This window comes from Dipodomys spectabilis, unplaced genomic scaffold (assembly GCF_019054845.1).
Source record: "Dipodomys spectabilis isolate Male_0828 unplaced genomic scaffold, ASM1905484v1 ptg000669l, whole genome shotgun sequence".
NCBI lineage: Eukaryota > Metazoa > Chordata > Mammalia > Rodentia > Heteromyidae > Dipodomys > Dipodomys spectabilis.
Genome location: NW_024871346.1, coordinates 7256999 through 7279187, shown reverse-complemented (window position 1 = coordinate 7279187; position 22189 = coordinate 7256999). Strand labels below are relative to the sequence as shown.

Here is a 22189-nt window from a genome sequence, read left to right as displayed (position 1 = left end):
ATCTCTGGGAAATTAACCACTCTCTGCCTCAATTTCTCCATCTGCAAAATAGGGGCGGGGGAAACACCTAAGTTCTTAGGAGATTTGAACCATTCTTGCATGTAGAAGGGTCTGGCATATTAAAAAACACCCCATCCATGCTAGCCCCCATGAATTGTCCTAACCTAAACCCCAGGCCTTGCAGCCGAGACATCTCTACTCACTGCCTAATCAGTGCAGCCCTCAGCTCCAGGCACTTTAGTCTGAGAAAATCCTCTCGGTTTAGACAAATCATGGGGAATCTAACCCCTAAATGGCTCCTGGGCTGCCTGCAGCTGGACTAGTGTGGGCAGGAGACTCAAGACAGGGAGCATGTGGTAAAGGTGGGCCCCCCCATGAGGAACGTAGAGTCAAATGCAGTCTAAGAACGGAGGTGCTGTTATAGCGTTATGGCAACCAGTCAAGGTCAGTTCAAGATCAATTCAAAGACCCCAGAGCATGGATGCAGCGATTGCTGGTCCTCTAGCAGTCATATCCAGGTTGCAAAGGAGGACATGTGCCTGCCTGGGACTGGCTGCCAAGACTCCAAGACCAAGTTGATGCTCAAAGCACCCTGCTCCCTCCCCGTGCCTGCCTCTTGGTCTTCCACCTGGGTGCTGGGGTGCACAATCGGTGTTTCCCAGGGAGCCTCAGGCTGGAGCCTGAGCTACATCAGGACACCGAGGCCCCAGAAGGTGGCAGCAGAGATGTCACAGCCGGAGGCTACAGGAGCTTACACCGCTTCCTCCTCCAAGAACACCTCATCCTCAAGGGCCACACCTGGCCAGGCTCCACACCTCCCAACCTTCTCCTCACAGCATCTCACCCGCTTCCTGGCCATGTTGCCACCGGCCTCAGTCCCGCTCAGTGGAAGGGCTGGTGTCCTCCCAGTGGCTGAGGATAGGATTGCTCCTGGGTGACAAAAACCCTCCACAAAGCAGCTGCCCAAGCAGGAGGCGGGGAGGTCTCTGTCCTCTTGAAACTACACCGTACCCTAGCAGTGGGGGCTGTACCATTTGAGGCACATCCACAGCCCTGTGAGGCCCGCTGCCCGGGTGTGAGTCCCACTGGCCAGGTTTGGTGACCTTTGAGGTCACCATGGAGAGGTGATACATCCATAACCCCTAGCAATGGCCCCACCATGGAGCAGAACACCAGCTGTCCACTCATTCTGCCTGGACCCAGTTCTGGGCAGAGGAGCAAGGGCAAGTACAAGGGCTCAGGGCAGGTTGGACCAGGCCAGAGAGGAAGGCTCCCCAGACGGCTTTCAGGTCTGGAGAAGCATCAAGAGAGGAACTTACACAATCCACCGGGATTGCACCGCCGAGGGCAGGAAGGAAGCCGGAGTCACAGAAAGACGAGCTGGGGTTACACAGAAACCCCGCACTCAGGGCCCAGACCCCACAGAGGGCAGAGGGCAGAGGTGCAGCCCTCTAGGTAGATGAGGGCTTTCACTCAGGGCAGCATGGCCCTTGATAGCATCTGGCTATTTTAGCTACACAGGATTCCGCACTGCCCCCACCCCTCTCCACCCCCCCTTGCTGGTATGGTAGATTTGTACTTAGTGAGCATTTGGTAACTGCTCGCTGTCCCGGGAATTCTGCCTTTGATTCCTAGATGCCTCCTCTGGGGCAGCAGATAGGGGGCGCTGTGGTCTGCTTCTGGCAATGCTGGTGTATTCCACGAACAGTACAGGGTCCGGCATGGGCTTCTGGGCAGGGTGAGTGTTGGCATAGACGGACTCTGGAAAGCCCAGTGGGTTTGAGTGGATGAGTGAAGCATAGCAGAGGCTCCCCGTGTCCTCATCGGAGACGATCCGCCCATCAGAACCCTGGCAGCAAGCAGAGACACGGAGGGACACTGTGGGTTACAATCGGAGTGGCTGCTAGCTTCTGGGTGCCCAGAGCTGAGTGGAAGGAGGAGATGAGGGGCAGGGTGTTCGTCATGCAGAGCTCCTGAGGATTGGCTGGCTGAGCATCCCTGACCTGGCCCTCCCCCCTCCGTGAGCCTTCTACTCTTCACCAAAGAGCTGGCTCAACATGCAACAGAATCAGGCTCCACCCAGAATCATTGAGGCAAGGTTTGTAGGAGCAGGGCCTAAGAAACGTACGTGTGTGTGTGTGTGTGTGTGTGTGTGTGTGTGTGTGTGTGGCCTCACACATGTAAGACAAGCATTGTCTTCCCAAGCCACAACCCCAAGCTTTGGGTTTTGAGAACAGGGCCTTGCTACATCGCTCAGGCTGGCATAGAACTCTTGATCTTCCTCCCTCTACCTCTTGATTGTCAGGAACACAGGTAGGCATCATCTAGCCTCTGGAGAAGTCATCTTAAACGCTTAACAAGAGATTTGTCTGCACACTCAAGTAAGTGGCACTGAGCTAGGAGAGGACTTGGTAGCCGCGCTGTGTATAGAACTGGCTCCCCTATTACACAGAGGAGGGTGGGTCGGCAGCCAATCCTATGGCTCCGTGCTTTCAGGTATCTCACGTAGAGCTGCCCCAGGGGGAGCTCCCAGGCCTGAGCCTCTGCGGAGGGGCTTGGGGAACCCTGTTGTCCATCACAGAGATTGAACAATGGTAGCCAAGCCATAGGCTGGCCTGTGACCTAGGAGGCGGGAAAGGCTGTCTACCGTGGGAGTGCGGGTGAAGAGTCGGGTCAGCTAGTCTCTCTGTCTCTGAGTCTCTCCCAGGATCAAGACTTGAGTTAGGAAATTCGGGGAAATGTGACTAGGCCACGAGGCGGCAGGGGCACGAGCCATCACGAGTGTGTGTCAAAAGTTGGTATAAATAGAAACCATGAGTAAGTGCCAGCTGGGAAGTTTGAAAGAGCAATAGCCGCAGGTCCTCTGAGCTGTACCCACTCACCGGGGGCTCTTCCTTCCGCACTGGAATATCATCATAGACGTGGTGGAATTCATTTTCACCTGTGCAGAAATCAGTCAAAGTGAGCTAGGGCCCACCCCTGCCCTCCTCCCGCCAAGATAAAGGAGGAGGGCAGCAGGGACACTCCCCAAGGGGAGAGGCTTGCAGGGAAGTGCCAAGCGCCCACCCCAGAGCAGTGCCTAAGAGTGCTAAGAAACCAGAGGAACTGCCGGGCGCTGGTGGTTCACGCTTGTAATCCTAGCTACTTGGGAGATTGAGATCTGACAGGAGAGGCTGTGAGACCCTTCAGTTAACCACCAGAAAACCAGAAGTGGTGCTGTGGCTCAAGTGGTAGAACACTCGCCTTGAGCTGAAGAGCTGAGGGACAGCACCCAGGCCCAGAGTTCAAGCCCCACGACATAAAGGAAGGAAGGAAGGAAGGAAGGAAGGAAGGAAGGAAGGAAGGAAGGAAGGAAGGAAGGAAGGAAGGAAGGAAGGAAGGAAGGAACCAGAGAAACTGGATTCCTGTGGCTAATTTCATAAAACAGGTAAATTAAGTGATTAGTTCAGATCACTAACAATTCCCAGTTTCACCATCAAATTTAGTTGGTGGTTATAATATCCTTTACACCAATTGGCAGATATATTGGTTATACTTTTTTGGGGGGGGGAGGGTTCGGTTGTGGGGCCTGAACTCTGGGCCTGGGCGCTGTCCCTCAGCTCTTCAGCTCAAGGCTAGCGTTCTACCACTTGAGCCACAGCACTACTTCCGGCTTTTTTCTTTTTGCTCATGTGGTGCTGAGGAATCGAACAGGGGGCCTCATGCATGCAAGGCAAGCGCTCTACCACTGAGCCACCTTCCCAGCCCTGGTTATACTCTTTATTATACACAGTAATGTCTTTCCAAGCTTTTAAACCAAGAACCAAATGCAAAACACTATTTGCCCTACAAGCACACCCTCTTATACACATGCACATGTAACTCACTCCTGAACACACACACACACACACACACTCACACACACACACATAATGAGAAGACCAGGGGCCAGTGGCTCACACCTATAATTGTAGCTACTCAGGAGGCTGAGATCTAAGGGTCATGGTTCAAAGCCAGCCAAGGCAGGAAAATCTATGAGAGTCATGTCCAATTGACTGCCAAAAAAAAGCTAGAAGTGAAACTGTGGTTCAAGTGGTAGAGCACTAGCCTTGAGTAAAAAAGCTCAGGGAAGCCGGGCACCAGTGGCTCATGCCTGTAATCCTAGCTACTCAAGAAGCGGAGATCTGAGGATCACGGTTCAAAGCCAGCCCGGGTAAGAAAGTCCGTGAGACTCTTATCTCCAGTTAACCACCAGAAAACCGGAAGTGGTGCTGTGGCTCCAGTGGTAGAGTGCTTGCCTTGAGCTGAAGATCTGCAGGACAGCGTCCAGGCCCAGAGTTCAAGACCCACGACTGACTAAAAAAAAAAGGGAAAAAAAGCTCAGGGACTGTGTCCAGGCCCTGAGGTTCAAGCCCCAGGACCAGCACAAAAAAAGAAAAAAGAAAAGGGAAATGTGCAGCATGTCGGTATTTTGCTGTTCTGTTTCATCATATAAACATACTGTGGTGAGCCACTCAGGGATGTTACCCAGTATGAGATACAAGTCTATAAAATTCGGAACTCCTCTGAGGTCAGCCAAGCTCAGAGAGACAAACGGCGCATGTTTTCTCTCATATGCAGAAACTAGATCTAAAGGACACCAAGTTATAATGAATTCTACAGGATTCTAGGCATCCACACACAGTGAGACCAAAGGAAGATATTCTTCTGGGAGGAACCCAAAAGCACAATGCCTATGTGCCTCTGATCGTATAAAACTGAAATGAACTCCAGGAAATGGAAACAAGAGGGTTTTTTCTTTGTTGTCATTTTGTTTTCTTTTCCCTTTGTCTTGTCTGTGCATTTGTCTGTCTTTGGGAGGGTAAGGGGGACACAGAAATGGAGGGACAAAAGGTGAGCAAATGCAGCAGTGGTACTCACTGGACACTATGTAGAAAATGAACTATACGACTTGTGACTGGGGAAAGGAAGGAAAAACTGGGAGAGGAAACAGGTGACATTGTCTAAAAAGAAATGTACACTGTACCTGAGCTATGTAACTGTAACCCCCCTGTATATCACCCTTATGATATAATAAAAATATATAATAGTAACTTTTTTTTTCTTTTGCCAGTCCTGCGGCTTGAACTCCACCTGGGTGCTATCCATGAGCTTCTTTTGCTCAAGGCGAGTGTGCTACCACTTGAGCCACAGTGCCACTTCTAGGGTTTTTTTTTGTTTTTGGTACTTCATTAGCAATAAGGATCTCATGGACTTTCCTGCCCAGGCTGGCTTAGAACCTCAATCCTCAGATCTCAGATTACAGGCATGAGCCACCAGTGCCTGCCAACAATTTTTTTTAAAAAGTAATCCTCCTCTCTCTTGGGATTTTTGTTGTTGTGGGCCTGAACTCTGGGCCTGGGCACTGTCACTCAGCTCTTCAGCTCAAGGCGAGCGTTCTACCACTTGAGCCACAGTGCCACTTCCGGCCTTTTCTGCTTATGTGGTACTGAGGAATGGAACCCAGGGCCTCATGCATGCAAGCACTCTACCACTGCGCTACCTTCCCAGCCCCTCTCTTGGGATTTTTATAACTTGGAAAAGTAAATTTTCGGGGCTGGGAAGGTGGTTCAGTGGTAGAGCGCTTGCCTTGCACGCATGAGGCCCTGGGTTCGATTTCTCAGCACCACATAAGCAAAAAGAAAAAAAAGCTGGAAGTGGTGCTGTGGCTCAAGAGGTAGAACGCTAGCCTTGAGCTGAAGAGCTGAGGGACAGCGCCCAGGCCCAGAGTTCAGGCCCCACAACCGGACCCAAAAAAAAGTAAATTTTGATGAGCTCTAATATGAATCTACCCACTCACACAGGTCAGGCTATGAAAACACCATGGGGCATGTAGTTAATGAGTATAAGGCACAGGCATGCCATATGCACCAACCAAGCAAGGAAAGCAAGAAAGAACATAAATGCTGTAGATTTCTGTGCTCAAAACTTGAAACTCAGCCGGGAGCTGGAGGCTCACACCTGTCATCCTAGCTACTCGGGAGGCTGAGAGCTGAGGATCGCGGTTCAAAGCCAGCCCAGGCAGAAAAGTCTGAGACTCTTATCTCCAATTAACCACCAAAAGAACAGAAGTGGTGCTGTGGCTCAAGTGGCAGAGCACTAGCCTTGAGCTGAAGAGCTCAGAGACAGCGCCCAGGCCCAGAGTTCAAGGCCCATGACAAACAAAAAACTCGTCAAGATTCAAAAGTTCCAGAAATGTTCCAGCACTGGTGGCTCATGCCTGTAATCCTAGCTACTCAGTAGGCTGAGATTGAAGGATCACAGTTTGAAGCCAGCCCTGCCAGGAAACTCCATGGGGCTCACCTCTAATGAACCAGCAAAAAGCCCAAAGGAGAGCTATCTGTGGCTCAAGTGGTAGAGCACCAGCCTTGAGTGAAAAAGTCAGGGGTGAACAGGAGGCCCTGAGGTCAAACAATATTAGCACGCGCGCGCGATACACACACGCACGCACGCACACACACACACACACACACACACACACACACACACACATACGCAGAGTCCTTGAACTGGCAAAAAGGAGAGGTGTCACTTGGATACTTCCCTTCTGGTGGTCTCAGGCTCCTCCTTAGTAAAGTGAAGGTGAGAATTGCCGTTCCTGGAGTTCAGGACCTACCCCTGCTCCTTTTATTGATAGTCATGGGGCTTGAACTCAGAGCCTGGGCACTGTCCTTAAGCTTTTTCACTCAAGACTAGTGCTCTATCATTTGGAGTCACAGCGCCACTTCCAGTTCTCTGGTGATTCATTGGAGATAAGAGTCTCATGAACTTTCCTCCCCAGACTGGCTTTGAACTCCAATCCGCAGATCTCAGCCTCCTGAGTAGCTAGAATGACAGACGTGAGCCCTGTCTCATCAGGACCTGCTTAAGAAGTTCAGAGCACGTGGTGGTCTGCTGAGGGAAGGGCTCACCTTTCCTGGCTCTTCTTCGCCTTTTCCTGAGGTACAGGGCCACAAGGAGAGCCAGCCCCAGCAGCAGCAGGCCGGTTACCACCACGGCAGCAACGAGGATCTTCCAGTTGGAAGGAGGGGGGCTTTGGAACAAGACCAGCCAGGTGAGGTAGCAGAGCCCGACCCCACACCCCACTCACAAACTCAAGATGGTGTCTGGGAGTCAGGGGGAGGGGAGAGGAACTGTGGGCATCGGAGGAGAAGGGAGGGGACCTGCTTCTCCTACACCAGGGGCAGGTGGAGGAGGTCAGACGCCCGTGGCCTGGGCTGGAGGTGGCCATGCACCGAGGCACCCCTGGCCAATGTCTGGAGACATTTCTGGTGGCCACATCTGGACACTCAGACACACACACATCTGTGCTGTCATTAGATGCTACTGGTACTTAGTGAGCAAAGGCTGGATGCCATCAGATGTCCTGAACTCACAGGACAGCCGGCCACACACAGCAATGGTGCCAACCATGACACAGGTGATGGAAGCTGTGGACACCGATTGCATTTCGCAAATGGGGAACTTGAGACCCAGGGAAAGCCACCTACAGTGACTGTCTGCCCCAGATCCTCTCTGCTGAAAGCTGGATGGCTGGTGCGGGTGATGGGGGGGTGGGGGACATGAAGGGCCCCAAGGGGGCTGGCAGTACCTCTCAAAGACAGGGCTGGTAGCAGAGGCTGGGACTGTGGTCATCCGGGTTCTACTGGTGTTGGCTGGAGCTGTTGGTAAGACAATGAGCAGCATCTGTTCCCGCACACACACCAGCCCTCCACGCCCAGCCCCCGAGCCTGGGGACAAGGAGTGGAGATGCTGGGTCTCACCGGCGCCATCTTGTCTTTATGGTGGAGGAAGGGGAAGTCCCACCTCCAAGTGATGGGTGTGCCTGAACTCCTAGAGGCAGGGCAGGGACTTGGATGATAGGTTACTGAACTGGAACTTGGGAGACTCTTGAGTTTCCTGTGGCCCTCATCCCTGATCTGACCCTATTTTGGAGTGAGACCAGCTCAGACACCATCTTCCGCATCCCATCCCCTGGCTCTCCTCAGGTCACCATGGCCGGCCCACTACAGCTCTCCGTTGGAGCCCATCTGGTTTGTTGGTGTTGCTTTTCTGCTCTTTCTGTCCTCTCCTGCTCTCACGGCTCAGGTGGTTGACAGTGTGAAGTGTATTCGTGGGGCTGCAGGTCTTTGTGACAGGAGTCCGCCTGCAGATGCCAGCTTTCTAATAAAGACTCCCAATTCGACCTCTCAAAATGTGGCTCCTCTGTATGTCACCCACGGGATTCACTGGACAGGGGAGGACTCTGCGAAGCACCATCTGCCCTGCACACGATGGAGGTGCTGTGCTGAGCGATGGGGGCCCCCACACAGGATTCCCACACCGTCCTTTGAATATTCCCTAGCGTCTCTTGTTTTTTTTCTGCCTGAGGCTGGTGCTCTACCACTTGAGCCGACCTCCACTTCTGAATTTGTGGTAGTTAATTGGAGGTAAGAATCTCATGGGTCAGCCAGGCAACCAGGAGTTTAGCTAAGGGAGATGAACAGAGTGTGAGTGAGCAGTCATTAGAGACTGAAAGGGCATGATGTGTTCAAAACCAATAGAAACAGAAGAGACCTTGGAGCTGGTGGCTCATGGCAGTAACCTAGCTACTCAAGAGGCTGAGATCTGAGGATCACAGTTCAAAGCTAGCCTGGGCAGGAAAGTCTGTGACTCTTATTTCCAATTAATCACAGAAAAAAAGCCAGAAGTGGTGCTGTGGCTCAAGTGGTAGAGTGCTAGCCTTGGGACAATGGTCTTTTCTTCTTGGTTCTCTCGTTTCTAGATAGGAGAGGAAGCTATTGCTAGGGTCCTCACCAGCTCTGGCACCTGGTGATTCGGGAAGGCCAAGACCCCCATCCAGATAAGGGGAAAAGAAATTAATTAGTGAGAAGAAAAACAACTCACCTTTAGCTACCATCAGGCGAATGGTTTGGAGAATAGTGAAAGATCTCAGGGAATTATCCGAGACTTGGCAGGAATAGATCCCCGAGTCTGTGACCCTGAGCCCTGTCATGGTGACGATGAAGTAATGAGACTGTGGGAAAATCTCGATGGAGGATCGAAGGGCCGGAGCCTCTCTATGGAAGCTGTCCACGATGATGGTACAGAAATAGATGGAGGTGTGCCGACACCAGCTCTTCAGCAGTGACTGTTGGTAGGGTCTGTACTGGCATCTCACAGAGATGGTCTCCCCCTCCAGTGTTTGAAGCAACTTTATCTCCTGTGCCCAGGAGCCTAAGAATATACCCTCAGGTCAGAAAGCGCCCCCCCCCACTGCCATAGCAGGCCTGAGATGGGGTTTCTGTCCCCCCTCCCCCTCATACCCACCCCTTCCCTGCCTCTCCACCTTCTCCCTCCCCGTGTCCCTCCCCGTGTCCCTCCCCGTGTCCCTCCCCGTGTCCCTCTGTCCCCTCCTCTACTCTCACCTGAAGCCAGGAGCACCCACAGGATGTAGGCCAGCTGCTGTGTGACCTCGGGGGCCATGGATCCTCTTTTTGAACTAGGCCGGTGAGACAGGATGCCCTAGAGAAAGACCAGAGCTGGATGGGGTCTACTCCAAGCCCCTACTCCAGTCCTCTGAGGAGCAGGAAGCTGGGGCCAGGGGCTGGGGGACGCTGGGAAGGAGAAGGTCCCTGCTTAGGGGGAGCCTCCAGCTGAAAGCCCAGCAGCTGGGTTGGAAAGGACTCAGCCGTGGGAGTGGGCCCATGGTCCACCGGCTTCTGTGGACGACTCCAGGCTCAGCCTGTCCCCTGTCCCCCCCCCACCCCCCCCCCCGACTCCCAGCACTTCCCTAGCACTGGGGTTGTGGGCAAAGAAAGCTGAGGGGAAACCCAGGAGGAAACGATGGTGAAATCAGCTCTTTCTGTCCTCTCACTTCCTCGCCAGCTAGAAGTTTCTTTTCCCCAGCCAAGCCAACCACTGGCCACAAGTGGGGTGGCAGGATGCGGGGTCTCGGAGGTCTGACCGGGAGACCCTCTAGCCCCAGTGGGCAGCGGTGATCAGAGCCTTGGCCCTCAGGCCGGCTCAGGAGGGGGAAGTTTCCCACCGACGGGAGAGGAAGAGGAGGAAAGGAGGCAGACGCCGGTTGTCAGGGGTGGGAGAGAGGAGAGCTGGGCAAGGAGAGGAGAAGACAGGTACAGTCGGGGGAGTCCGAAGACGGGGTGTGGAGGAAAGTCATGCTGCTCAACCTTGCTGGGTGTTACCCAGCCTTGATGCAGCCCAACCACCATTCTAGCATTTCTGTGAGAGTTTCTAAACAAGATATAAAGCCTAATGAACATGTTTAGTTTGGGAGGGGCATCCGTCATGGGGCTGGGACTCAGGGCCTGGGCACTGTCCCCGGGCTTTCAGTCCTCTACTGGCCAGACTGGCTTCAAATGGTGATCCTCGGATCTCAGCCTCCTGAGTAGCTAGGAGGACAGGCGAGATTTTTTTTCTTCTTTTTTACAGAAAAGTTTACTAGAGAGAAAGTGCGATGCCCTGCAAGGGAGCAAGCAGCTCGAGGGGTGATGTTTTTTAACAACCCTGGGTCAGGTGTGGGCCATCCTTCATTGGGCGCCCATTCCGCTAAGTTGATGGACAGGTGGAGCGTATGTGCATCTGCGCATGCCCAGATTTGCCGGGCATGCGCAGATGCCCAGATTTGCCGGGCTCTGTGCTCAGACTCCCGGTAGAGGCACAGTAGCCGCTAAGAGGTCACTGTGAGGTCATTGTGGTTACTTCTCTGCGCATGTGCACTCAGGAGGACCCTCTGCCTGCCTGATGAGCCCCTGCTCATGAGGTCTGGAGCCAGCTCATCAGCCAGAGGGAAGTCTCAGCCTCTCCTTCTGTACTGGGGTGAACTCTTGAGATCCCCTTGGGGTTGGGAGCATTCAAACAGGAGCAGGTCTCCGTGAGCTGGTCTTGTTACCCTGACAACCAGGGATCCTAGGCTGCCTGCCTTCCTCTGGAGCTACAGCCCCTTGCGCCTCCATACATCCACCTCCCAGCCTGGCCAGCCCTTTTCCAGGCATTCGCTGAAGTATTCCACTCCTCAAGCACTTTTTTTTCTGTCTTAGTTATCTTTAAATTGGGCACTGGTGGCTCAGGCCTGTAATCTTAGCTACTCAGGAGGCCAAGATCTGAGAATCACCATTCAGACCCAACCCAGGCAGGCAAATCCAAGAGACAGTAATCTCCAATTAATCACCAAAAAGCCAGAAGTGAAGATGTGGCTCAAGTGGTGGAGCACCTCAAGTAGAAAGAGCCAAGCGAGAGTATGAGACCCTGAGATCAAGCCCCAGGACCAACACCTCAATAAAGTAAATGTTGTCTGTAGATGAGCTGTAGAAATTCAGTCCCCACAGGTTGCTTGCGGTTCATAAATAAACAACAAAAAGAAGGAATACTCTGGGCTGGGAAGGTGGCTCAGTGGTAGAGTGTTTGCCTTGCATGCTCGAGGCCCTGGGTTCGATTCCTCAGCACCACATATGCAAAAAGAAAAAAGCCGGAAGTGGCGCTATGGCTCAAGTGGTAGAGCACTAGCCTTGAGCTGAAGAGCTGAGGGACAGCGCCCAGACCCAGAGTTCAGGCCCCACGACTGGACCCCAAAAAAAAAAAAAAAAAGAAGGAATACTCTAATGCAGTGAGCAGGACAGGAAGCAGGTTCCTTCCCACTGACGGGAGGCCATGCAAAGGCACTGGGGAAGATCGGGGCCAGAGAAGAGGTCCGTGAGCTGCTATGCAGGCCACAAGAAAGCCCAGGCTGGCCCACAAGAAGGTCTGACGCAGGGTAAGACTTCAGGGTTGCCAAAGATGTGTCAAGTCTTTAGCCCCACCCCCATCAGTGGGTAGACAGGAAGTTGGGGTATCCTGGGTGGGGCCTGGCCCAGCAAGGCCAACTCTGCAGCTACGATGAGCCCTAAAGAAGCGAGGCAAGGTGACTCTGGTCTCTTTCCTCCCGGCAGGGGACAAGAAAGCCACAGGTGCAGAAGGCTGCTCTGTGGGGCTGGGAAGAACAGTGAGGACAGGAAGGAGGAAGAGGACATTGCCCTGGAGGAGCTGGGGAATGGCCACCTACAGCTTCCTCTCAGCACCCTCAGCCCTTTCCTGCGCTCCTGTAGCAGGAGAGATCCCAAGATGAGCGGCTTGCGTGCATTGCTCTGCTCCCAGAAAGCCCTCCACCGGTCAAACTGACCCTGGCCCTGCCTGGCCTAACCTCAGGCCACAGCTGAAGGCCTCTGTGGGAACACCTGCCTTTAACCTTTCTGCCCTCCACACCCCTTCCCCTGGCCTCCCCCACGGCCGCCTGCTGCCAGGGCCCCTGCACCTACACTCAGCACCTCCAGCAGGCCTCGCTCACCTCCTGATGCCAACTTGTGCTTTATTTAGGCTGTGGATGGAGTCTCACCTCCTCCATGAAGCCTGCCCAGTTTGCCTAAGCTTTCAGGAAACCCAGTGCTCCCATCTCAAAACACACGCTGTGAAGTGACGCCTGGGCCTGTGTGAGGGCCTGGGGTGTAACCCAGACACACAGGATGGCTTTGGGTACCCTGGAGCTGTGTGCCCATCACTGCATGCAGGTGAGGGCTCGTGAGGTTCCCCTCTAAAAGTAAGGGACTCTTCTCTTAGGGTCCTTGACCTTGATCTCAGGATAAGAACTTCTGGACAAATCTTAATAGTAAGAAAGCTTGGGGCTGGGGAGGTGGCTCAGTGGTAGAGCGCTTGCCTTGCATGCATGAGGCCCTGGGCTCCATTCCTCAGCACCACATAAGCAGAAAAAGCCGGAAGTGGTGCTGTGGCTCAAGTGGTAGAGCACTCATCTTGAGCTGAAGAGCTCAGAGACAGCGTCCAGGCCCAGAGTTCAGGCCCCACAACTGACCAAAAAAAAAGTAGTAAGAAAACTTGACAGAGCTTTGAGTGAGTAAACAAGCCAACAGCCAAGCAGACAACCAGAAGCAGAAAGGCAGGGGTCCACTCTAAGAAAGCATGGGTGCTCTGAGAGAGACACACACAGTATTTGGCATCAGGAGTATTTATATGATGGGGGGAGGGGGAACACGTGGGGAGGGAGGGTCTGTCTTCAAAGTTCGCAAAGACAGGTGTTTTATCTTTGCTCTTAATCACTCCTGGTGGTATTTTCTGAGGTCCTCGCTGCTTGGGCATTCCTTCCAGTTAAAGATAAGTCCTGCCACCAAACAGAGGTGAAGCCTTAAGGTAAGGTGTGCATCTTGCTGTCTCTCTTAGAGGCAAAGACAGTGCTTCTATGTATCTAAATACCTTGTTTGTGTCTGAGTTCCTTGTGGCCTTCATGGGGCTTCCTCTTCCCTAATCCATCCTATCTCATTTTTTGTTAGGTCTGCCTAGGGGAAAATGGCCCCTTTCCCTTTGTTTTCCCTCCTGTGCACACGTGGCCCTCTGTAGAAGTCCCAGCCAGCACCTGTAACCCAGGTCATTGGAGCAGCTGGGGGCAGTGGGTGGTTCCCGGGCTCTGGCATCTGCTGTGGCCAAACCTCCTCCCCTCCCTCTCTCTATACAGCCTCCCCCTGTGCCGTAAGTCCCCACTGCATCTGGTGCAGGCTAGCTCTGCTGCTCAACTCTCTTCTGCCTGCATACCCACCTGGAGGTCTCCTAAGGGACGTTGGTGTGCGAATTTCAGTTTCCCATACTTGCTTCAAGCTGAGTTTTTTTTTTTTTTGGGGGGGGGGTCCTGTCGTGGGGCCTGAACTCTGGGCCTGGGCGCTGTCCCTCAGCTCTTCAGCTCAAGGCTAGCCCTCTACCACTTGAGCCACAGCGCCACTTCCGGCTTTTTTCTTTTTGCTTATGTGGTGCTGAGGAATGGGACCCAGGGCCTCATGCATGCAAGGCAAGCGCTCTACCACTGAGCCACCTTCCCAGCCCAAGCTAAGTTTTTGAATACCTGGATATAGTTTACTGTGCCTCACTTTCCCTAATCCATCCTGGGCAACTGTGGCCAAGAACCCGCTGCCTGCCCTGCCCCGTGTGCACTGCTTCCTCCAAGGCTGGGTTATGCGATGTAACCTTTGACCTAGGATGGGACATGCTGGGGCTTTTTCATCATTTCCATCCTGTTTCCTAACTGGATCAGAGGCAGATGATGACGCACCACGTCACATGGAGATGAACGCTGTTCTGGATAGAACGTGAAATACCCTTGGTCCTCAGCTGGCTAGGTTATTTTGGAAGGTGCTGGAAGCTCTAGAGGACGGGGAGGAGGCAGCCTAGAAGATGCTTTAGCCTGGCCTGCGAATTAACTAGAGGCTTTGCACCTGTGCCTGTTGATCTGCGCCAGTCTGCCGCAGTCACTTTACAGCCACCTGGGCTCTGTGAAGGTGGAGATTCGGGACACACCTGCGAGGAAGGCAAGCCCCTCCCACAGGCGACGCCACCTTCCCCCCACCTCTGTAGCAAACGCTACAAAACACGCTCCCGGCCTCTAGAATCAAAGTGGGAGCTGAGGTCAGTTCAGCCATACCTGAGACCTAGGACTGGGGTAACTCTGCCTCTTTTCCCACCCCCTGACCCCAATTCTCCCTATGTAACCACCCCCTAAATCGGCAGAAGAGGCCCTGAATGCTGTCTTCCCATGGCCTCTCTCTGCCCTTCACCTTGCCTCTTCGTACGGCATGGGGTGGGGGAGGGGGCACTGGCCAGACCTAAGGTGAGCCTCCTTGTTAGGAAACTGAGTCATGAGGACATTGGAATAAAGAGCAGAAAGCAAACTCAACAGACCAGATGGACTTTAATGGAAAGTTGAAGCGGGATGCCACAGGGACCTGAGGAGAGTCAGGAGACACGGGGCGTCGTGGAGGGTAGGGGCAGGCGTGGAGGCTCTTAAGTAGGGTCTGAGGTGGGGATAGGGTGGAAGGTAGCCGGAGAATTTCAAGGAGTTTGGGGACGTGCCTTGGGAGTTGGTGGTAATGGTCCAAAATGGAAGAACTCGGTGTCCAGCACCTGAGAGGTGGGGGTGGGGAATTGGGTCTGCACATTTAGGTAAAGAGTCCTGGCTGGAGAATTTCTGGAAAGTTCGGGGCGGGAAGGGGAGGGAGGAAGGTAGTTGGGGGACTAAGCTGTGGCGCCATACTGAGTTATGAGAACAGGGTATATTCCCATCACTCCTGGACTTTGGGTCTAGGATTCTAAAAATTCAGTGGGGCCCTCGCTAGAAGTGGGGTACGGGGGGGGGCTGACTGTGAAAGCTGAACCTGGTGCTAGGCTCCTTCCCCGAGCCACTTCCACGGGCTCTCGCTGCTTTGATGTCCTGAAATCTCTAAAACCATGAGCTGAAATCAATCTTTCCTTGAATTGTGTGTTTTGTACTGGTCCTGGGACTTGAACTCAGGGCCTCGACGCTGTCTCCGAGCTTCATTTTGCTCAAGGCTGGTGTTCTACCACTTGAGCCACAGCTCCACTCCCTGCTTTTTTTTTTTTGAGTAGCTAATTGGAAGAAAGAGCCTCACAGACTTCCATGCCTGGGTTGGCTTCAGATCTGGATCCTCAGATCTCAGCCTGAGTAGCTAGGGTTATATCAGCTTAAAAAAATCTACAGCCAGGCCAGGCCGGCCCCTCCCTCCTCACAGGAGGCCCTCACCTAAGGGGCCTCCATCCCAGGCCCCTGTGAGCAACAGGAGCTAGAGAAGAACATAGGAGCAGAATCACAGGCGCTTCCCTGGTTCGTGTCGGTTTACTGTCTCCAGTAGAGGTAGACGTTATTGTCCCCTTTCACAAGAAAGGAAAAAACAAAGCTCAGATAGCGTGAATGACTTGCTCCGGGCCACACAGCGACGGAGTCATCACTGGCCTCCATTCCTAACTGCTTCTCGCCTCCCGCAGGCTCCCCGCCGTGTGGCGGCTATCAAAGGAACTGGCACAGGGTCCCCTCAGATCAGGCAAGATCCCCTAGTTACTCACCAGAGTGATGGTTTTTTTACATATCATTTACTGACCAAAGACTGGTGTGGGTGTGGGTACATGTTTGTGTGTGTCTGTCTTCTGTCTGTGTCCTGGGACCAGTTCTGTCTAGACTCCAGTCAATATGTGTCTTCCCTCTACTGCCCTCTGCTGGAAGTACGAAGAGGTGCAGGTGACTCCTCTCTGCTGGCCCCAGGACTACTTCCCCCCCCCCCCCCCCAAAAAAAAAATCAGGTCCCAGACACATCCCACTGACCATTGTGTCTGCTGTCCCACCAAGCGATCCCCGTCCCAGAGCTGAGAGTAGGGATGTCGCACCTACCCCAGGGCCTGCCCAGTCCCTCTCTGGGGAGGAATCAGCCTGTAGCAGGCAGCAGTCTAGGCAGCAAAGACCAAGCAATGAGTTGAGAAGACAGGGGGTACACTCCACAGACCACTGGACCCCCTGGCAGGAGGCTGCCTGGGGCCCCCTTCTTCCTGCCCCCTACCAGAGCCACTTCCCAGGGAGTTGCACTTGCTTAGGTCCAGCCTTTATGATTCAGTATGTGCGGATGCACTGGCTGGGCAGGAGGGGGTCTTGGACAGCCGTTGGCCCTTCTATGGCTCCAGCCCTTGATCATTGTCTGAGCACGTCGTCCGTGGGATGTCAGATTCCTCCGGGGCTCGTGAGCCCTGACCCGTCCCCAAGTGTATTGAAAAGATCAAAGGGAGAGAGGAAAGTTGAAGCCACCGCGGCCCTGGCCAGGGGAGAAAGCAGCTCTAAACTGCATTCCCTCCGCTCCGGCCATCTGTGGTTTTCACTCTTCTTTTGACCACCTGGGCCCGATGAGAGAGAAGTTTTTCACCCCGGCGCTACGTGGTCTCAAACTAAGCAGACTTCCACAGGGGCTCTGGGGCTCGACACAGGTACACCCAGGGTCTGGGGTGCTCACTGCTCATCCTGTAGCCTACAAAGGACAGAAAGAAATCAAGAAGGGCTGTGGCCCCACTGCCCCTGGGGTCACCCTGCCCTTCTTCTGGCTCAGCCTTGTTCTGGCCCAATCATCTCCTAGGAGATAAAGAGGAGCCATGCTGGCCTGGCCAGCCTGCTCCTCACTGGCTGGGGACACAGGACTCTAGGGTCCTCAGTAAAGGTGCCTGGAGCTCAAGATAGCACCACTTACTTCCCATGTGCCTCTTCCTCCAAAACCGATAGACCATGGCAAACATCACAGGCGCCGGAAGGAGGGTCAGGACCGCCACGAGCACGGTGAGGTAAGGCTCCTGTGGCCTGAAGAGGTGGGAGGGAGGGAGAGGGGTGAGCCCCAGGCTCCCCCCCCCCCCCCCGCCTCAACTTCCTGCTAGCAGCATGAGAGGCTGAATCAGAAGCCTAATTACCTCTTCCATTGTGCCCCCAAACCTGTTCATCCGTGAGGATCAGCATGCTACAGACCCACTTGTAGCGTGGGATGGACCAAGGCCTCTCTTGCCTCTGCAGTGACAAAGCCCTCCCTCACCCCCACCCCCCACCCTGCTCGGGTTCTGTCTGCCAGAGAAGCAGCAGCTAGCGTCCACAGACCTGCCCTGGGGCCTGACTCACCCACATTCATTTCCTTCTCTCTCACTGGTGCCCTCTAATGCCAGCCATGGCAGGTGCCCCCTTACCAGTGATGAACAGGACTGGGTATAGAACTTTCCTGACTCTATCAGCCGACAGTGGGAGGCTGACTAGATCCAAGGCATTAAGAGTCCTGTGTTCGAGTCTTGCTGAACACAGGAGTCCTGTAAGCTGGCTTTAAGGATGACTTGTTGGCCTCCTTCCCTTTCCTATCGCTCTTCATCACCCTCTTTCCAGAGCCTCAGGCCAGACATCCATCCTTACCCCAGCATCTGTTCCAAACCAGTTACTCCACCTTCCTACCTTGCCTTTTCCATTGCTCTATTTACACTCTCCACAACCCCAACCCCGGGCCTCCACCCCGCTGCCTTCTTTTAGGGCCCTTCCCGTCTCTCCCCCCCCCCATTCAGCAGAGGGGAGAAGGGAAAGGAAGGTCCAGTACTCAGGCTGTCCCTTGAGGCCCTCCACCAGGGCCCCACACCTGGGAGAGTGTCCCTGTCAGATACCTGACGGAGGGTAAGTGGTTGTGGCAGGTGCCCGTGGCGGGGAAGCCACTGTTGACATGCCTGGACTTGGTGGGCGTGGACGCTGGGCCAGCAGAGGAGGCTCTGGCCCGGCCGGGGGACTCCGTGGTCCAGCTGGGCCCCAAGGTAGTGGCACTGTAGTCAGCCATGGAGTTTGGCCGGGCCCTCTCCGAGGTAGTGGGGGACGAGGTGAGGAGTCCAGAGGTGAAAGGGGCCTCGGAGCCAGAAGTGGACACGTGGCCCATGGTGACAAATCCACTGTCGAGGCCGTCGGCCGGATGTGTCAGGAGCGGGTCCCTCTCTGTTGTCAGGGCTGAGGGAGCAGAGCGGGAGGAGGGTAGACTGAGTCGGGGTCTTGGTAGGTACCGGAGGGGAGGTCCAATTTCTGGAATCAATGTTGAACAAGAGCTATCCCCAACGTCCCATCATTGGTCTTTAGGGTCCAAAGATGAGGACATGAAGGGAAGTTTCAAGGGTCGCCAGGCCCCTGGGGCTTACTAGACACATCTGGCTGCCCCTTGGGCTGGCCATCCCACCTTCCGCCACCCCCGGTCCTCAGGAAGCCTGGCACTCAGGCAGCGGGTGCGGAGGCAGTCGTAGGAGTTTCCTGAGGAGGGTCAAGGCTGCCCCGGCAGTTAGAGAGGCCGCTCAAGAGCAGCAAGTGCTCTTGAGGTGACCGCGAGGCAGTAGCTGAGCCTGAGCTTTTGCTCTGAGCCAGAGCAGCTCTCATGTTCCACACAAGGGCTCCTCTGTCACTGAGGGGTGTTTTGTTTATTCGTCGGTCATGGGGCTTGAACTCTGGGCCTGGGCGCTATCCCTGAGCTCTTCACCTCAAGGCGAGCGCTCTACCACTGGAGCCACAGCACCACTTCCAGTTTTCTGGTGATTAACTGGAGATAAGAATCTCATGGACTTTCCTGCCCAGGCTGGCTTTGAACCATGATCCTCAGATCTCAGCTTCCTGAGCAGCTAGGATTACAGTTGTGAGCCACCAGTGCCAGGCCCTGTTTTTTTCTTTCTTTCTTTCTTTTCTTGGTCATGGGGTCTGAACTCTGGGCCTGGGCGCTGTCCCTCAGCTCTTCAGCTCAAGGCTAGTGCTCTGCCACTTGAGCCACAGCGCCACTCCCAGCTTTTTCTGCTTATGTGGTGCTGAGGAATCGAACCCAGGGCCTCAGGCATGCAAGGCAAGCGCTCTACCACTGAGCCACCTTCCCAGCCCCCGTTTTCTTAAGAGCACAAATGATTCCTGAAGTGACCTGTCCACAGGTCATCCCCAGCCCTGATGCATTACTGCCCAGTGTCATTCAGTACCCGCCAGCTACATGCCCTGGGAGTGGATTTCATTTTCTTAGGGAGATGTCTGTGATGGATCATTCTCATTCTAGCTGCTGCTGCTGCCGCTGGCCCACAGAACAGGGAGATCGAACCCCCACCCATCCCAATACCCCGCAGGTGAGCTCACCGGGAGACACTTCCAGCATGAAGCCTGTCATAGGGTAGAGGGTCCCGCGGGTGTTCCTCATGCACCAGTACCGGCCCGAGTCCTGGCGCCTGAGGTCCCTCATGGTGACAGTGACCACCTTGGCCTGGGCATCATCCTCCAGCAGGTAGTGGGGCCCCTGCACCCAGTTCCGGACAAAGCCGGGTTCACACTTCCTCTTCCTGACCTTGCACCACACTTTGTCCTCCACGCGGTTTTTGCGGTGGTTGTAGGAGCACTTCACAGACAGGGTGTCCCCTTCCTGGTGACGCACCCGCGTGTACAAGCTCTCCACAGACGAGTAACCTGCGGGAGGGACGAGGCCTGATCAGCAGCAGAAGAGGGTGTCCTGAAACCCCAAGCTCCCGGCAAAGGCCGAGGGCATGGATCTCCTGGCCTGGAGCCACCATGGGAGGGGGGACTGCTGCTCTGACCCCGAGGAGCTCCCTTGGGTCTGCTAACAGCTAGCTTCCAGCCTGATCGGGAGGGGCAGCACAACGGAAGCCCCGGATGGAGCAGAGAGGAGACCCCCTGCCACACGGAATTCCATCAGTCACGGTCCTTTTCTATGCCTGCCTCGAGACAGATGAGAGAAGAGACAGACGCCCAGACACAAAGCCACATCATTAAGTTCGGGAATTGCAGGATTGAGGAAGAGAAGAAAACGCAACATTTGAAAAAGTAAAGAGTAATTAGTTCCCAAATAGTTTACAGGAGTTGTCTTTCTTGGTCTTGCTGTGTGTGTGTGTGTGTGTGTGTGTGTGTGTGTGTGTGTGTGTGTGTGTGTGTGTGTGTGTGTGTGTGTGTGTGTGTGTGTGTGTGTGTGTGTGTGTGTGTGTGTATTCCGGATTGAAGTTAGGACTTGTGTGTGTGTGTACCAGACTGAAGTTAGGACTTCACATTCTCACTTAGCTTTTTCACTCAAGGCTGGCCCTGTATCACTTGAATCTTACGTCCACTTCTGGCTTTTTGCTGGTTAATTGGAGATGAGTATCACAGACTTTTCTTCCCAGGCTGGCTTTGAACCAGGATCCTTAGATCTCAGTAACTAAGATTACAGGTGTGAGCCACCAGCACCTGGCACTGGGGGGGGGGGGGGGGGGGGGGGGTTGGGGATGGAACCCAGGACCTCAAGCATGCTAGGCAAGTGCTCCATCACTGAGCCTTGTCCCCAGCCCCTAGTTATACTTGTATTTTAAATAATAGCAAGCTACCTTAGTTCATTCCAGGGGAGATTTAAGTTTAAAACTTTCCAGGTGCACAAAACCCAGACTAAGCATACCCCCTCTGACATACGTACGAGCTCTCAAGGGGCCAAGGATTCCCAGTGATTCACTTCATGGATAGTATCTGGCTCTCTGTGCCTAGGTGTGAGAGAGGCCCTGTGAGCCAGCTGTGGTGGCCCATGCCTTAGAACCCAGCACTAAGGAGGCTGAGGCAAGAGGACAGAGCTTGCAGCCAGCGTGAGGTAGACATAGTGAGACTCCGGTTCCAGCTGAGCTACAGTATCAACAAACTCTGAAAAGAGACAGAGAGAGACAGAAACAGAGAAACCAACACGGGGGGAGGAAGCGAGAGAGAAGGGAAGAGGGAGAGAGGGAAGGCCAGACGATGCCGTCTGGTGGGCAGCAGGGTCACTTGGGACAGAGGAAGGGCGAATGCTCTACTCAAAAACCCCACAACCCCAGACCTTCCGCCCCCGTTGGCTGTAAGAAAACTCACTAACCACTGTTTCTCCTCTCACAAACTAAGCAGGCAGGTCCAACGCAACTGGGGGATGGGTCACCCCAGGAGAGACACCCTGCGGGGGGGGGGGGGGGATGGGGGTGCAGGGGCAGGGTGAGCGTGGGAAACCGTGCCCATGCCCACCTGTACCTTCTGCCCCTCTCCCTGGCTGTGAGGAGTAACAGGAAGTGGTAAGTGGTTGCCTTGGTAATCAGGGAGGCAGCCGTGGGAGAGCCCCCCCACCCCACTCCCTTCCATGAGAGCCAAAGGCGCTCAGGGATTGGTCCCTTTCAGGATAGAGGGCAGGGACCGGAAGTGGCATCAGCATTCCGAGAAACACTGAGTTCAAAGCCGGCACACACGATGCAAAGATCAAGGCCGGCATCCGTGAGAACTTTTTCTGCCGGGGCCTTCTTCATAGGCCCAGCGTGGAAGTCCACTTGGATGAAAATCTGGTGCACTGAGGAAGCCTAGCCAAACCAAGGAGCCAACACAGAAGGTTCCAGAGCTTGGCTGGCTGGTGAGTCCTGGCCTAGCATTGCCTGGTACCGGATCCTAGAGGACGGAACATTCCCAGGGGTGTCAGCTAAGGTGACCCCACCGCCTTCTCAGTGGGCTGGCAGGCAAAGGTGGCCATCCCCCCCTCCAGCCCTCCTCCCCTCACCTGATGTGACGTCCTGCAACCACCACAGCAGTGTGAGAATGAACGCGGGGGCCATGGCTCCATCCAGACAGGGGTGTCACGGGCCCAGCAGGGGCCCAGGATACCTGGGGGATCCAAGATGTGGGCTCAGGCGCGGGCAGGACATGCCACCTGGGCCTACCAGGCAGGGACGATGGGTTCGGGAAGTGAAGTTGCCCGTTTAGGGAAGTGTGGGGACCCGCTGCTGCCAGCAGACCGCAGCCCCCAGCCTATCGGAGGGCAGCCGGGCTGCGTTTCCGCCCTCTTCCTCA

At 54.5% G+C, this 22189-nt stretch overlaps 2 protein-coding genes and 1 long non-coding RNA gene across 5 annotated transcripts; 1 reads left to right on the top strand and 2 right to left on the bottom strand.

Moving 5' to 3' along the window:
- Positions 1-1577: 1577 nt before the first annotated feature.
- Positions 1578-9502, bottom strand: LOC122101613 (CMRF35-like molecule 7). Its single transcript, XM_042672015.1, has 6 exons — positions 9426-9502; positions 8905-9234; positions 7610-7679; positions 6930-7051; positions 2883-2941; positions 1578-1849 (listed from the first exon to the last, which is right to left on the bottom strand). The coding sequence occupies exons 1-6, from the start codon at positions 9481-9483 to the stop codon at positions 1580-1582; spliced, it is 909 nt and encodes a 302-aa protein (XP_042527949.1). The 5' UTR covers positions 9484-9502; the 3' UTR covers positions 1578-1579.
- A 5961-nt stretch (positions 9503-15463) lies between these two features.
- On the bottom strand, positions 15464-22189 carry Treml2 (triggering receptor expressed on myeloid cells like 2). Of its 3 annotated transcripts, none has more exons than XM_042671994.1 (5): positions 21900-22189; positions 19493-19816; positions 18013-18343; positions 17073-17179; positions 15464-16856 (listed from the first exon to the last, which is right to left on the bottom strand). In XM_042671994.1, exons 1-5 carry the CDS (start codon positions 21952-21954, stop codon positions 16777-16779), a joined length of 897 nt encoding a protein of 298 aa, XP_042527928.1. In that variant the 5' UTR covers positions 21955-22189; the 3' UTR covers positions 15464-16776. The 3 variants fall into 3 exon arrangements, with proteins under 3 accessions (XP_042527928.1, XP_042527929.1, XP_042527930.1); XM_042671995.1 differs by having other exon boundaries at positions 18073-18343; XM_042671996.1 differs by lacking the exon at positions 21900-22189 and having other exon boundaries at positions 19698-20186.
- Positions 17092-20163, top strand: LOC122101606. Its single transcript, XR_006146393.1, has 3 exons — positions 17092-17163; positions 19416-19482; positions 20093-20163. It is a non-coding gene; the product is annotated as an uncharacterized LOC122101606 (long non-coding RNA).